The 13480-nt window shown below is 44.2% G+C and overlaps 1 protein-coding gene across 24 annotated transcripts in view; it reads left to right on the top strand.

The window, feature by feature from the left end:
* Positions 1 to 12317, top strand: part of STN1 (STN1 subunit of CST complex) — a 37172-nt gene extending 24855 nt beyond the window's left edge. For 12 of the 24 annotated variants that reach the window (XM_069567023.1, XM_069567016.1, XM_069567013.1 and 9 more), the window contains 3 exons: positions 708 to 830; positions 3296 to 3368; positions 11352 to 12317. In XM_069567023.1, coding sequence (XP_069423124.1) covers positions 708 to 830; positions 3296 to 3368; positions 11352 to 11509 — 354 coding nt within the window. In that variant the 3' untranslated portion in view covers positions 11510 to 12317. The remainder of the gene's footprint in view (positions 1 to 707; positions 831 to 3295; positions 3369 to 11351) is intronic. The other 12 variants (XM_069567036.1, XM_069567033.1, XM_069567029.1 and 9 more) reach the window with 1 other exon arrangement.
* The last annotated feature ends 1163 nt before the right edge of the window (positions 12318 to 13480 follow it).

The raw sequence follows: 13480 nt of genomic DNA, 5'->3' as shown, positions 1-13480 counted from the left end.
TGTCTATTGAGTCCGTGATGCCATCCAGCCATCACACCCTCTGTCGTCCCCTTCTACTCTTGCCCTCTATCTTTGCCAGCATCAGGGTCTTTTCCAATGAGTCGGCTGTTTGTATAAGTTGGCCAAAGTATTGGAACTTCATCTTCAGCATCAGTCCTTCCAATGAATATTCAGGGTTGATTTCCCTTATATATATATAATATATATACACATATGTATATATGAAAATCTTTCATTTTTTTATGCAGAACCATAGATTCTATACATATTGACTCACTTTTTAAATTAAAATTGTGGCCATATGTAAATTGGATTATTTACAAATTTTAATATTGTAAATAAGTTGTTATAAAATTTAATATTGGCCATATTAAAATTGATAAAACAGTTTTAATCAAAGAAGTGAGCCAATGTGTATAGAATCTTTTGTTCTGTATAAAAAAAGATTTTCATCTTGATTTTTCCATTTCCTATCATTGAGTTAAGTTAAACAAAAAACTAAGGGGTAGAACAGTTATCAAGTGTGATTCTGCCAGAGCAGACTTCCCAGCCCTCATTAAATACTGTCCTGCTAGACCCTTGCATACCTGAATCTTTCTGACTCTACCATAAAAAGCCTGTTGGGTGAATTTATAACCAGCTGGTCTAGGGAGTTGCCCTCAAGTGCTATAAGATGGGACTTAACTTCTTTTTTTTCCTTCCTACAGATGGGTTTTAAGAACGACACCACTTCCAGAGCAATTCACAGTATATTTAGGAATGCTGTAAAGCTGCTGCAGGAAAAAGGGCTCGTTTTCCAGAAAGATGGTGGTTTTGATAACCTATTCTATGTAAGAGACTTGCGGTGTAACTTCTTTTCCCTTAGCTTCCATTTGCAAATATATATTACTTAGGAATACTTGTTTGCTGTTTTTAAAAGTCAGTCATTAAGGAGGTACCTAAGGAGTGGAAGCTGGCCTTTATCTTTCCTCTGGTATCATTTTTGGCAGTACATTCTTCTGCACACTTATAAATATATGCCCCTGTTATTAAAAAAAATGTGATCATCCTCTAAATCAGGATTTCTCAACTTCAGTTGTTTGGGCCAGTTGACTCTTTGTTGTGGGGGCTGTCCTTTGTATTGTAGGATGTTTGGCAGTGTCCTTGGTCTTCACCCGCTTGAGAGCAGTAGCTGCACGCCCAGTTGTGGCAACCTTAATGTCCCCAGACGTTGCCAAGTATCCCTTGGTACAGTGCAGAACCACTGCTCTAAATAACAGTCTGTACGTTTTTGGATACCAGAATAGCACGGCACCGGCCTCTTTCCACGTGAGTCCTTGGATGTCTGCCTCATTCTTTTTGACATCTGTATGGTAGTCTGTGTTATGGGGACTTGCCATCAATTATTTAACCACTTCTCGCTGATGGACTTTTATGTTGTTTCCATCCTTTGTTCTCAAGTACACTGCTGCTATGTCTGTCTTTTTGTGGACTTTTGTAAGTATTTCTGTGAGATTGACTCTTAAAAGAGGAATGGTTGGAGCAGAGGGCATGTACCTTTAAGGTCTGGGTCAGTACAATCTGCTTGGCTCCACCAAAGGTGGTAACAATTACCATTCCCGCCAGGGATACAAGTGCTTGCCTGCCTCAGTGAAGGAAAGTTGCTCAGTCGTGTCTGACTCTTTGCGACTCCATGGACTGTAGCCTGCAAGGCTCCTCTGTCCATGGGATTTTCTAGGCAAGAACACTGGAGTGGGTTGCCATTTCCTTCAGACTTAGAGTTAAAATTCACCTCCCACTGCCTGACTTTAATCCTGGAGGAACAAAGCTGACAGTGATATCCACGTCCACGTCGGTAGCATAGATGTGAATGAGCAGCACGTGATTCTTCTGAAGACAGAGCAGAACCCTGAGGACACCCAGAAGCCTCACTCTCTACAGCATGATTCCTGAGGGGAAGCCTTACTTAACAGGACATTTTCTTGATGTTGACTTACTCTAGTGATTCCCCTGTTTTAGAAAGTTTTTTAAAATTAAGATATGTTTTAAATACTATTTCATAACTTTTGGAAAGGGTATTCCGTTCTGCATAAGAGTGGGCGGGTGGTAGGAGGGGGGGCAGGGAAGTTGATTGCCTCTTGTGGGGCAGCTCACCTAACAGCCCCCACCCCCATCCCCACTGTTGCATTCTCCCATGAGGCTCTGCGTGGCCTCCTGGGTTGGTAGGAAGCAGCTCTTCCTGAGGAACAGCAGACGTGGGCAGCCATCCAGCGCTGAGGTGTGGCAGGGCTGGGGCACTTCCTCCTGTGAATCAGTCTGAGCTGGAGTGAGGTGATCCAGCTATAATAGCTATATTTTCCTCAGCAGAACCACCCCACTTTGCTGACTTCACTCCCTGCCCCCACCTCAACCCTGGCCCTAGGTTTCTGTTTTCCTGAGGGCATCACCTCAGGGGCATCGTTGTCCTCTGTCTGTCTAGTGCTTTCCAGCTTTCAGCAGCTCTCCCACATTGCCTTAATCTTCCAGCAACCCCATGAGTCCACAGACGGGTCCCTGTCAGTATCGCCGTCTTAAATCTGGTTATTCCATGTCTCATCGGCCCAGGGTGCATTCCTGACGTATGTGTTTGTCCACTTCTTTCTTTTTTTTCTCTCTCTTTTTCTTCCTCTTTTCCTTTCTTTATTCCTTTCTCTCTCTCTCTTTTTTTGTCATTAGATTTACTACTGAATGTGATGGTGAAGCCCATTTGGTGGCTGTTTCCCTGTTACCTGAGCCAGCTGAGAAAGGAACCCAGGTTATATTTGCCTTTGAGAACAGACAGTGTTTCCGTTTATGGCTAGACTTACTCTCTCCCTAGCTTTTCCTTGCAGTTTTATTTCTTTTATTTTTCCCTATGGTTGGGTGAAGGAACGTGAAACCCAAGAAGAAACACAAGAGGGAAGAGTCCTGGGATTTGATCACTGTGCCTCCCCCCAAAATACAACAAATAAGAGAAATTTTATGCATGTGTTATAAATATTTAAGAAGAAAGTTGCTCCTTAAAAGCAGGGGATTCCAGATTTTCTTTCTATCCTGGCCCCAGTGAACCACCTCCCATGGGAATATGTCTGTGGGTCACACACACAGCAGTAAGCTGCTTGGGGATAGAACTGATGTGACAACAGGCCTGATTTCGAAAACCACACTCATTGGTGGCAAATGGATGATGATTGTTATGAAATCTTTAGGAGCTACCCTAAATACTAATTTGGGAGGGTAGGTGACACAGCCTCTCTGTCACTTAACCTTTCTCTCCAAACTCTCTTTTCCTGTTTAGGTAACGAGAGAAGACAAAGAATTGCACAGAAAGATCCACCGGATCATTCAAGAAGAATGCCAGAAACCAAATCGTAAGTGGTGTAATATCCATGTATCCCAGTGTCTTCGAAGGGGAAATGTTCCCTCCTGGAGAGCACTGGACAGAGGGTTAGGAAACCTAGGGCTTTTCCCAGTAACAGCTTAGAGGCGTGACTGGTTCAGACACCTGCCTTCTCGGAAGCTCAGGCTTCTCCTGGCTCAAGTGAGTGTTAGCCTCGCACAATTGTTCTGACCTGGGCCACATCTAAGAGTCAACCTTGGAGCTTTTATGAACATACCACGCTCAGGTCCCAGCCCCAGAGACTCTGATTCACTTGGTGGGGCTAGACAGTAAACTCCTCAGGTGATTCTGATACAGCGAGGTAAGTCATCAGGCTCGGAGTTTTTGACGTCTTTCTGGTTTCATAGTCTCTTGTATGCGTGCTGAGTTGGTTCAGTCGTGTCCAGCTCTTTGCGACCCTATGGACCGTAGCCTGCCAAACTCCTCTGTTTATGGGCTTCTCCAGGCAAGAATACTGGAGTGGGTTGCCATGCCCTCCTCCAGGGGATCTTCCCGGCCCGGGGATTGAACCCACATCTCTTATGTCTCCTGCATTGGCAGGTGGGTTCTTTACCACCAACACCACCAAATTTGTGTTATTCCTTGTTCTGCTCTGACTTCTTGTCTCTAAACCCAAACCTGATTTTTTCCTCTCTTCTACCGTCAGGCCCTTCAGTGTTGGGAGGAGTGGTTCTAGACATTACAGTTCATGAAGAGTATAATTCAGTCATCTAGAAGCCTGATTAAAAAGAGAAATGGTGTAGAGAAAGAGTTGGGTTTAGTGGAGTTAGGTCAGCCCCTAGTGGTTAGAAACTCAAATTGTAGATAGTCTGAGAACAGACTTTGCCATTTTCACACTAGTTAGAAATAAAGCATTTGGCTTATCTTTAAATCTTGTGTAAACTGACCACTCTTAAAGGTGACTTTTCACAGTCTACCTTTTGTAAACATATGCTAAGAACAAATGTCGGCATATGTCAACAAATGACGCCAGAAGAAGAGTAGAAAGGCTGGTTAAGGAGCACAGGCAGGTCTCTTCCCGCTGCTTGCTTTCTTTCCAGAGAGGTCCACCTCCTGTCCTTAAAGCCACATATGCCTGAGACCTGGATCTTTTCCAGGCTGAGTCAGTGGGTGGAGCAGGACCAGGTCTCCAGCCCTGGTGGTGATGGTATGCAGCCCTGTTTAGCCTTTGAGGACCCATGAGGTCACCTCCCAGAGTGGTGTGATAACAGCTCTTAAAATAAACTGAAAGCAATCTATTATTTGATGCAAGGTTTCTTAACTATTGTTCGCTTCATTCAGAACAAGAAGGAAAAGTATCCTTTAGTTGCATTGAGGGGAAACTGCCTGTCCACAACTGAAGAGCTTTTTAGAGCAATGAAATGCACGATTCTTCTACCAAGAAGGGATGAGAGGGGAGGCTGCTTCCCAGGTGACATGCCTGCACTCATGCTAGTCCCAAGCCATCTGGCCAGATTCTTCTTTTGATGTATATTAGGAACAGGGTGGATAAAGGATTAGTAATCCTAGGGCCTGGTGAAGCAAATGAAAGCAATTCAAGCTACCTTTCTTAGGAGAATCAAATAGCCTGGGTGACCTGAGGGTCTATAAAATGGCAGATTTTATACCCAATTCTAATCCACAGGCCAGGTCCTGCTTTGGTGAGTATGTCTGTCAAGGCTCTGCTAGTCAGTCTATAAAAGGGAGCCTCTAAAAATGATAAGCCAGTTCCCTGAAACTAGTGAATTCCCAGGAGACGAATTCTGGAGCATGGATAACAGGATGCCAACAAAAATATCATGTAGGGACTTAGAGTCTGTTGCAGCCACCCCTTTTCATAAGAAATACCTATGACATTAAAAAGTCATTCAGAATATTATATGCATAGGGTGAAAAGTAAAAAAGTACAAAAACACACAGAGAAAAGTCAGACTTCCTCCCAGCACCAAGCCACAGGCTCTGTGTTTCCCTTTCCAAGGTAGTAGATGTCATTGGTTTCTGGTGTATCCTAGAGATGTCATATGCATTTATAAAACACATTTGTGTAGTTTATCCTTCCTAAAATGCCTAAATAAAGCTTAGCATATAATACTCAATGTTCTATACATTATATTTTAAATCTAGAGGTCGTTCTAGAGGTCATTCAGCAACAGTGTGTGTATTAAGTACCTGCCTTTTTAATAGCTGTCTTTATATTTCACTATATGTATTGATAGCTTCCCTAGTGGCTCAGAGAGTAAAGCGTTTGCCTGCAATGCAGGTAGACCTGGGTTCGATCCCTGGGTCAGGAAGATCCTCTGGAGAAGGAAATGGCAACCCACTCCAGTACCTTTGCCTGGAAAATCCCATGGACGGAGGAGCTGGTAGGCTACAGTCCATGAGTTTGCAAAGAGTCGGACACAACTGAGCAACTTCACTTTCACTTTCATATGTATTGACAGATATTTGACCATTTATTTAATCATGGCTGTGAGAGTTGGATCATAAAGAAGGCTGAATGCCAAGGAATTGATGCTTTTGAACTCTGGTGTTGGAGAAGACTCTTGAGAGTCCCTGGGACTGCAAGGAGTTCAAACCAGTCAATCCTAAAGGAAATCAGCCCTGAATATTCATTAGAAGGACTGATGCTAAAACTGAAGCTCCAATATTTTGGCCACCTGAAGTGAAGAGCCACCTCATTAGAAAAGGCCTTGATACTAGGAAATATTGAAGGCAGGAGAAGGGGATGACAGAGGATGAGATAGTTGGATGGCATCACTGCCTCAATGGACATGAGTGAGCTCCAGGAGATGGTGAAGGACAGGGAAGCCTGGCGTACTGCAGTCCATGGGGTCGCAAAGAGTTGGACTTAACTGAGCAACTCAACTACAACAACTGAACCTTTAGTTCATTCCTAACCTTTAAAACAAAACACAGAATTGAGTTTTCCATGACAGGATCATGGGTTTAGTCGCTCAGTCGTGTCCGACTACTTTGTGACCCCATGAATTGCAGCACACCAGGCCTCCCTGTCCGTCACCAACTCCCGGAGTTTACCCAAACTCATGTCCATTGAGTCGGTGATGACATCCAGCCATCTCATCCTCTGTCGTCCCCTTCTCCTCCTGCCCCCAATCCCTCCCAGCATCAGGGTCTTTTCCAATGAGTCAACTCTTCGCATGAGGTGGCCAAAGTATTGGAGTTTCAGCTTCAGCATCAGTCCTTCCAATGAACATCCAGGACTGATCTCCTTTAGGATGGACTGGTTGTATCTCCTTGCAGTCCAAGGGACTCTCAAGTCTTCTCCAACACCACAGTTCAAAAGCATCAATGATTGGTAGGAGAACTTAAAATCTTTAGAGTCACTTATGAGGTCGCAAAGAGTCAGACATGACTGAGTGACTGAGCTGAACTGATGAGTATTTTAGCAAAGGGTAAACCTACAATAATGACAGGATCATAAACACAGGCCAGTTTTAAGTCCCTAAAGCACTGGTACTAGGCTTGTCTAAAGATGGGCCATGTGGCATAGTTGTAAAGAGCGAGCTGTTGGCGCCACCTTACCTGGGTTTGAATCCTGGTTCTGCCACTTTGAATATGTGGCCTTGGGTAAGTCTGTGGCTCAGTTTCTTTACATGCAGAACAGATACTAATGGTACCTACATTGTGGCTTGTTATAAGGAAGAAATAAACTGGTGTTTTATAAACTCAGGAAGCTGGAAGAGTGAGAAACACCAAAAACCCCTCCCTCCGCTTACACAGCAGTCCCATCTGTCTGCTATAGCTATTTTGGAGCTCTAGAGTATCTATAAAGGCTGGCAACTTCCAGAGGAAGGTTTGGACAGTAATTAGGCTTGCTTCCAGTCAAGATTCAAATCTTAGTAGTGGCTGCCCATCCCATACCTCCAACTACATAGCAGGCAGCTGTGCATGTGTTTCTGGATCTAGGGTGGGCAGAAAGGGCCCAGTCCTCCGTGTGTCAGGGGTCTGTGCTCTGGTCACTCATTACTGCTTCTGATCACAGAGTTGTGGACAGAGAGGTGGGTAGCCGTTGTTGCACCTCCTCCCATTGCTGTGCCTGCCTCACCCAACAGCTGAGGTGACTTCCAAGGGATTTTAAAAAGACTGGCACCCTTCTTTTTAAAAACCCTTCATTTCTTTTTTTTGCCCCTTTTGGAGCCAGAAAAGAAAGACTTAAGACATTCAAAATCAACTGCATATATGGGGAAAATTAGAAAGTGACCTTACATACCCAGGAAAAGGCACAGACTCAGAAATAGACCTGAGAAGACCTTAGGTTTCCATCTCAGGCTATTCTTGGCTCAGAGACGGCCTACAACAACTGAAAAAAATTAGAAACAATAACAAAAAAACAGCTACCACCAGGAAAGGGGAGGAATCTAATCTCCAAAATTACCACATTGTTAGATTCAAGTGTCCAGTTTTCAACTAAAAGCGAAAGATATACAAAGAGACAGGAAACTATGACCCATTCAAAGGAAGGGGGAAAAAAGCAACAGAAACTATCCCTGAAAAAGACCTGATGGCTTATCTATTGCACAGAGGCTTTAAAACAACTGTCTTAAAGATGCTCATGAAAATGATGGGTTAATAAAATGGAAAATATTGATTAAGAGAAAAACTAAAAAGAAATTCTGACAAGGACAGGAACTGAAACGCAACATTTACTAGTGATTCAAAGGCAGATTTGAACAGGAAGAAGAATCAACAGGGCTCTGAAAAAAAAAAATGAACAGAACCGAAGGGACCCGTGAGACACCATCAGATGGACCAACGTATGTGTTATGGGAGTCTCAGAAGAAGAGAGCAGGGGCAGGTATACTAATGTCAGACAAAACAGCCTTTAAATCAAAATGCTACAGGAAACAAAGAAGGATATTATATATTAATAAAATGTTCGATAAGAAGACATAGCAATTTAAATGTTATGTGTCTAGTGACAGACCATCGGAATATTATATGAAGCAAAAACTGACAGAATTGAAAGGAGAAATAAATAGTTCTACAGTAATAGTTGGAGATTTCAGTACTCCACTCTCAATAGTGGATAGAAAAACTGGATAAGGAAGCAGAGGATAAGAAGATAAGGAAGCAGAGGACTTAAATAAGACCATAAGTCAGCCAGATCTAACCTGTGCACACAGAAGACCACCTAACAACCACATGCATGTTCTTCCCATGCATACGTGGGACCTTCTCCAGGATAGAACATGTTAGACCATCGGTAATTCTCAACAGATTTTAAGAGATAGATATCATACAAAGTATCTTCTCTCTGACCAGTATCTTTTGAAGTTAGAAGACAATAACAGAAGTAAAGCTGAAAAATTTACAAATTTGTGAGAATTAAATAACATGCTCTTAACCAGTTGACCAAAGAAGAAATTAGAAAATACTTAGAGATGAATGAAAACTAAAACACAGCATACCAAAACTTATGGGACACAGCAAAAGCCGGGCATAAAGGGGAACTTTATAGCTAAGAACACTTACATAGGTTTACAATTTAAGGAACTAAAAAAGAAGAACAAAGTAGCTCAAAGCTAATAGAAGGAAGGAAATAATAAAAATTAGAGCACAGATAAATGAAATAGAGAATAGAAAAACAATAGAGAAAATCAAGGAAACCAAAAATTGCTTCTTTGAAAAGATCATCAAAATTGCTAAACATTTAGCTGGGTGGACTGAAAAAAAGGAGAAAAAACTCAGATTACTAAAATCAGAAATGAAAATGAGGACATCAATACTGATTATACAGAAATAAAAAGGATTCTAAAAAAGTACTGTAAACAATTGTATGCCAACAAATTGTATAACCAGATGAAATGAACAAATTCCTAGAAACACAGAGCCTCCCAAGACTAAATTATGAAGAGATGGAAAATCTGAATAGATCTACAGTAAGGAGGTTGAATCAGTAGTAAATAATCTCCCAACAAAGAAAAGTTTGGACCTGATGGTTTCACCAGTGAATTGTAAACATTTAAAGAACTAATGCCAGTCCTTTTCTGCCTATAACTGGAAGACCCCTCTATGAACAGCCTTGCTACACAACCCTCAGATAGCAGAATGGCCTTTGTGAAGAAGTCCTTTAAGACCTCTGGGGCAGTCAGCACTGCTGAACATACATGCCTATACATCACCTTGAGCCCTGAGCCTGAGCACCCAGGTCTTACAAAAACTAAGATTCCAAGCTGAGCAGTGCTGGAATTCCTAGTGTTCCCTCTCTGCTGTGTGCAAACCCAGCTTTGCTTGGTGTCTTTCTCTACCCATCATCAACTCTCCCTCTTGGGAAAAGTTGAAGCTTCTTTAGAGTGCAGACTAGGTTTTGTGCATCTTCTTAGGTTATGAATATAACGATAAGTAAATTCTCCAAGGATGAAGCACCCACCGTGAGTCTCCTTTCATCAACACAAGCAGAGGTGAAGCAGGTGCTTTTCTTCCATTTTATCCGTGAGGATGCGGGATGAGGAACTGGGACCACTTTGCCCCAGTCATAGAGCCAGCACTTGAATTCAAGTCCCTTGGACTCCAGAGTCTGCTCTCCATCTGCCCTCTTTGCCTGTTCCTGCTTGCTTAGTGCTGCACATGTATTAATAGTAGGTGTTCAGGAAATTTTGATTAAACAAATGTTGAAGAAACAGCCTGGAAATGTGGAGACCAGTGGAGTTTCCCAACAGTAACCCCAGTTGGTAGGAATAATGAGTTGAGTAGCCACTAGAGGTCAGAATTAACAAGTCTTTGTTAGCCCACTACCTGTGATCAGCCCTGACCCTTAACAGCTGGGAAGGACCTCAGAGGTGCCCCCACCTCCAGTCCCTCTCCCTATTGGTCAGAAAACCTGGCTTGAAGATGCAGTGACTTGCCCAAAGCCACAGCCATGTTTTGCCCATCACCACGACCCCTCCAGGACTTCCCTGGAGCCTAAAGCATCCTGTCATCTGAAAACAATGTGCAGTGACTGTGCAGAGCGCTAGTGGGCCAAGTGCTAGGCACATGTCAGTGAGAGGCCTGACTGTGCTGAAAACTGGGGAGGGCTGGTTTCCAGGAATGAGGTTTGACTTTGACTCAGTGTTACAAATAAGTTTTATGTCATGACCCAATAAATTATATCATTTCATTATACATTTTACCTCAACTGTATATAATTGAATATAAACTAATATTTAGCCTACCTTAATATTTATCCTACTTAAAAATGCAATACATTCTGTAATCTCATATTCTGGTCTGCCTCAGTCTGTTTGGTAAGAAAAGAATGCTAATCACAACCCACTAAATTGATTTCATGATCCTCATAACTTCAGTATGAATACCGCTATTGCAAAATGATTGATTTCTATTAGGAAAGTGGTCAGTCACCCTGAACTGTCACAAATGGTCCCATTTGTTCTGGTAGAGGGTGAGAAGTTCCTTGAACACAGCCACCACAGACAGACTGTTTGGAAGCCTAGGCAGAGAGGAGTGAGAAGAGGCCAAAGGTCACCATTGCAGTCCCATGGTCCAGGATTTACGGAAGGAATAAGGAGACTGCTGCAGGCTGGCTCTGCTGTCCACCTCAGGAGGGCTCCCACCTGGGAAGCTAGGGGGTTAGCACTGAATATGTGCACCTGTACATGTGATTTCCCGAGAGAAAAAGATGATCAAGCGCTACAACCCCACGGGGTTATGAGTATACAGTTACTGATTGGGAATCCTGGGAGGCTGAAGGCCTGTGTCCCCGAGCAGTGTTCCCTGGCACACGCCTGAGCACAGGTGATTTGGTTTGTTGTCCTTGGTAAGATAGGCCAGTGCATCTCCTGCTTCAGTGTGCACAGAACCATCGGGGCGGGTGGGGAGGTCTTGTGGAGCTGCAGGTTCTGATTCAGGAAATACAGAGAAGGACTTCCATGTAGAGGAGAGCACAGGGGGGTGGGGGGAGAGAAGAGGGTCTGACGGGTGTGTCCAAGCTGCGCCAACTCCCTTTTTCCCACAGACGTGGAGAAGGGCTGCCACTTCCTGCACGTCCTGGCCTGTGCCCGCCTGAGCCTCAGCCCAGGCCTGAGTGAGCCCGTGCTGCAGCAGGTGCTGCAGCTGCTGGAGGACCAGAGTGACATCGTCAGCACCACGGAGAAGTACTACACGGCATTCTGAGCAGAGGCCAGCAGGCAGCACAGGCAGAGCGGGGAGGGCGAGGGGAACCAGTTGGCATTCACTCCCAAGCTCTGGTTTTAACATCATGCCCAGGCCTATAGGTCTGGGGGCAATTATCTCATAACAAACTATGAAATATGGTGATTTGAGGAATGGGAATTTGGCATAAATTCTGGAGGCTGCCTTCTACCTGCTGTCAATTCAGTCATTCAGTTGTGTCCAACTCTCTGGACTGCAGCACGCCAGGCTTCCCTGTCCATCCAACTCCCAGAGCTTGCTCAAACTCCTGTCCATCGAGTCAGTAATACCATTCACCCATCTCATGCTTTGTCGTACCCTTCTCCTCCTGCCTTCAATCTTTCCCTGCATCAGGGTCTTTTCTAATGAATCAGCTCTTCACATCTACCTGCTATATCCTGGGATAAAATGACTTATCTCAGCCACAACATGCAAGAAAACCCTCCTCATTGGACTCTGGGCTGGACCGAGCATCACTCACTGAGCAGAAAAGGAAGAAACTGCTGGTGGCTGGCCTGGTTGGAGGTTCTGCCAAGGGGCCTTCCATGGTAAAGGCCCCTGGATGCAGAAACAGAAGAGCGTACAGATCACCAGCTCAGACGCTTTTGAAAACTTTGGACTATCAGGTACTTTCTTGGCATCTCTTGGTGGTTAAGACCCTGGTGTAGGGGACTAGGTCTCCCTGGATGAGTGTTGCTGACCTATAATTTCTGTGGGTCAAACCCCAGCAGTGGGTCCAATCTTGGGTTGAATTGTTTATAGTGATGGAAATAAAACAGGATCTAAGGCATGGCTCTGTATTTGCTATTTTCCTTTTTTCCCTTCTGAATCACAGGGCGTTTCAGTACATGTCCCTGTGCTTGAGGACACTGTGACTAAATTCAACACATCATCTCTTAATATTCTGAAGTTCTCCGAGGCTGCCGGCCAATTACCTGGCAGTGATAGATGTTATTTTCAAGGTTACCACTGAACATGCAGGATGCCCTGACACCTTCCAAACACTCGGGATGTGCCCAGACAGGTGACGGGGTCATGCTTTTGCTGGGAAAGACAGGTAAAGGGAAGAAATCTGGCGTACGGCATAGGCTTGTTCTAACAGCTCGATGACAAATCCAGCCAGCGGAAAGCAAGTGCAGGGAAAGATTTGGAGTTAATTACAGTCATTTCACAAAAGCACATCTGCCTTTGGCTGCATCCTTAGAATTTGACGTAATAAGCTTTTAGCAGCTCTCCTGGAGAGCCTGCAGGCCTGGTCTGTTGTTCTGCTCTGTGTGGAAACAGAGTGGTTTTACACTCAGAAGTCGCCTGTGGCTCCATGTGTGAGTCCTGGAGTGAGTCCCGACAGATGACTTCCTGTCTTGGACTTTTCTGATTTGACCCAAACCTCTGCCCGGTTTCTAGCAGTTATTACCCAGATAGGTGCCCTGTATTCAGAAGGGTTCCTGTAGAACAGGGTTTACCTGGAATGACACCCCAGTGATTCCTCCTTGAGGTCAGCAGCTGTTCCCTACTGAACACATCTCAGATTATTAGAGCTGCCAGGAAGGCGTCTTGAGTCTAAACATAAAAAGGACACATCCTTGCACACAACCACCCGGCTTCTAGGGGAGCTATAACCTAAGGAGGTGATCACAGAAGATGGAGAGAATGAGTGTCCAGGGAGCCCACTGCTGTGTAAAACTGGGGTAAATATTCCTCTACAGGGAGAAATCAGTTATGGTGCATGCGCACAATGAACGGCTCTGCAGCCGTTAGGTTAATGGAGTAGACAAATACTGTTGCCATGGAGCAGTATCCCCAGGAGACTGAGCGGGAAGAAAATTGAGTTCCAAATCTATCTATATAATACCACTGACCAGCAACCCCCTGTGTGTCTGTATGTTTCTAAACAGAGTGTTTCTGCACATCCATCCATATAAATGTGGCGAGTATACGCATACATACAGTTGC

Source organism: Ovis canadensis, chromosome 22 (assembly GCF_042477335.2).
Source record: "Ovis canadensis isolate MfBH-ARS-UI-01 breed Bighorn chromosome 22, ARS-UI_OviCan_v2, whole genome shotgun sequence".
Classification (NCBI taxonomy): Eukaryota; Metazoa; Chordata; class Mammalia; order Artiodactyla; family Bovidae; genus Ovis; species Ovis canadensis.
This window is presented reverse-complemented; position numbering and strand designations above follow the sequence as displayed.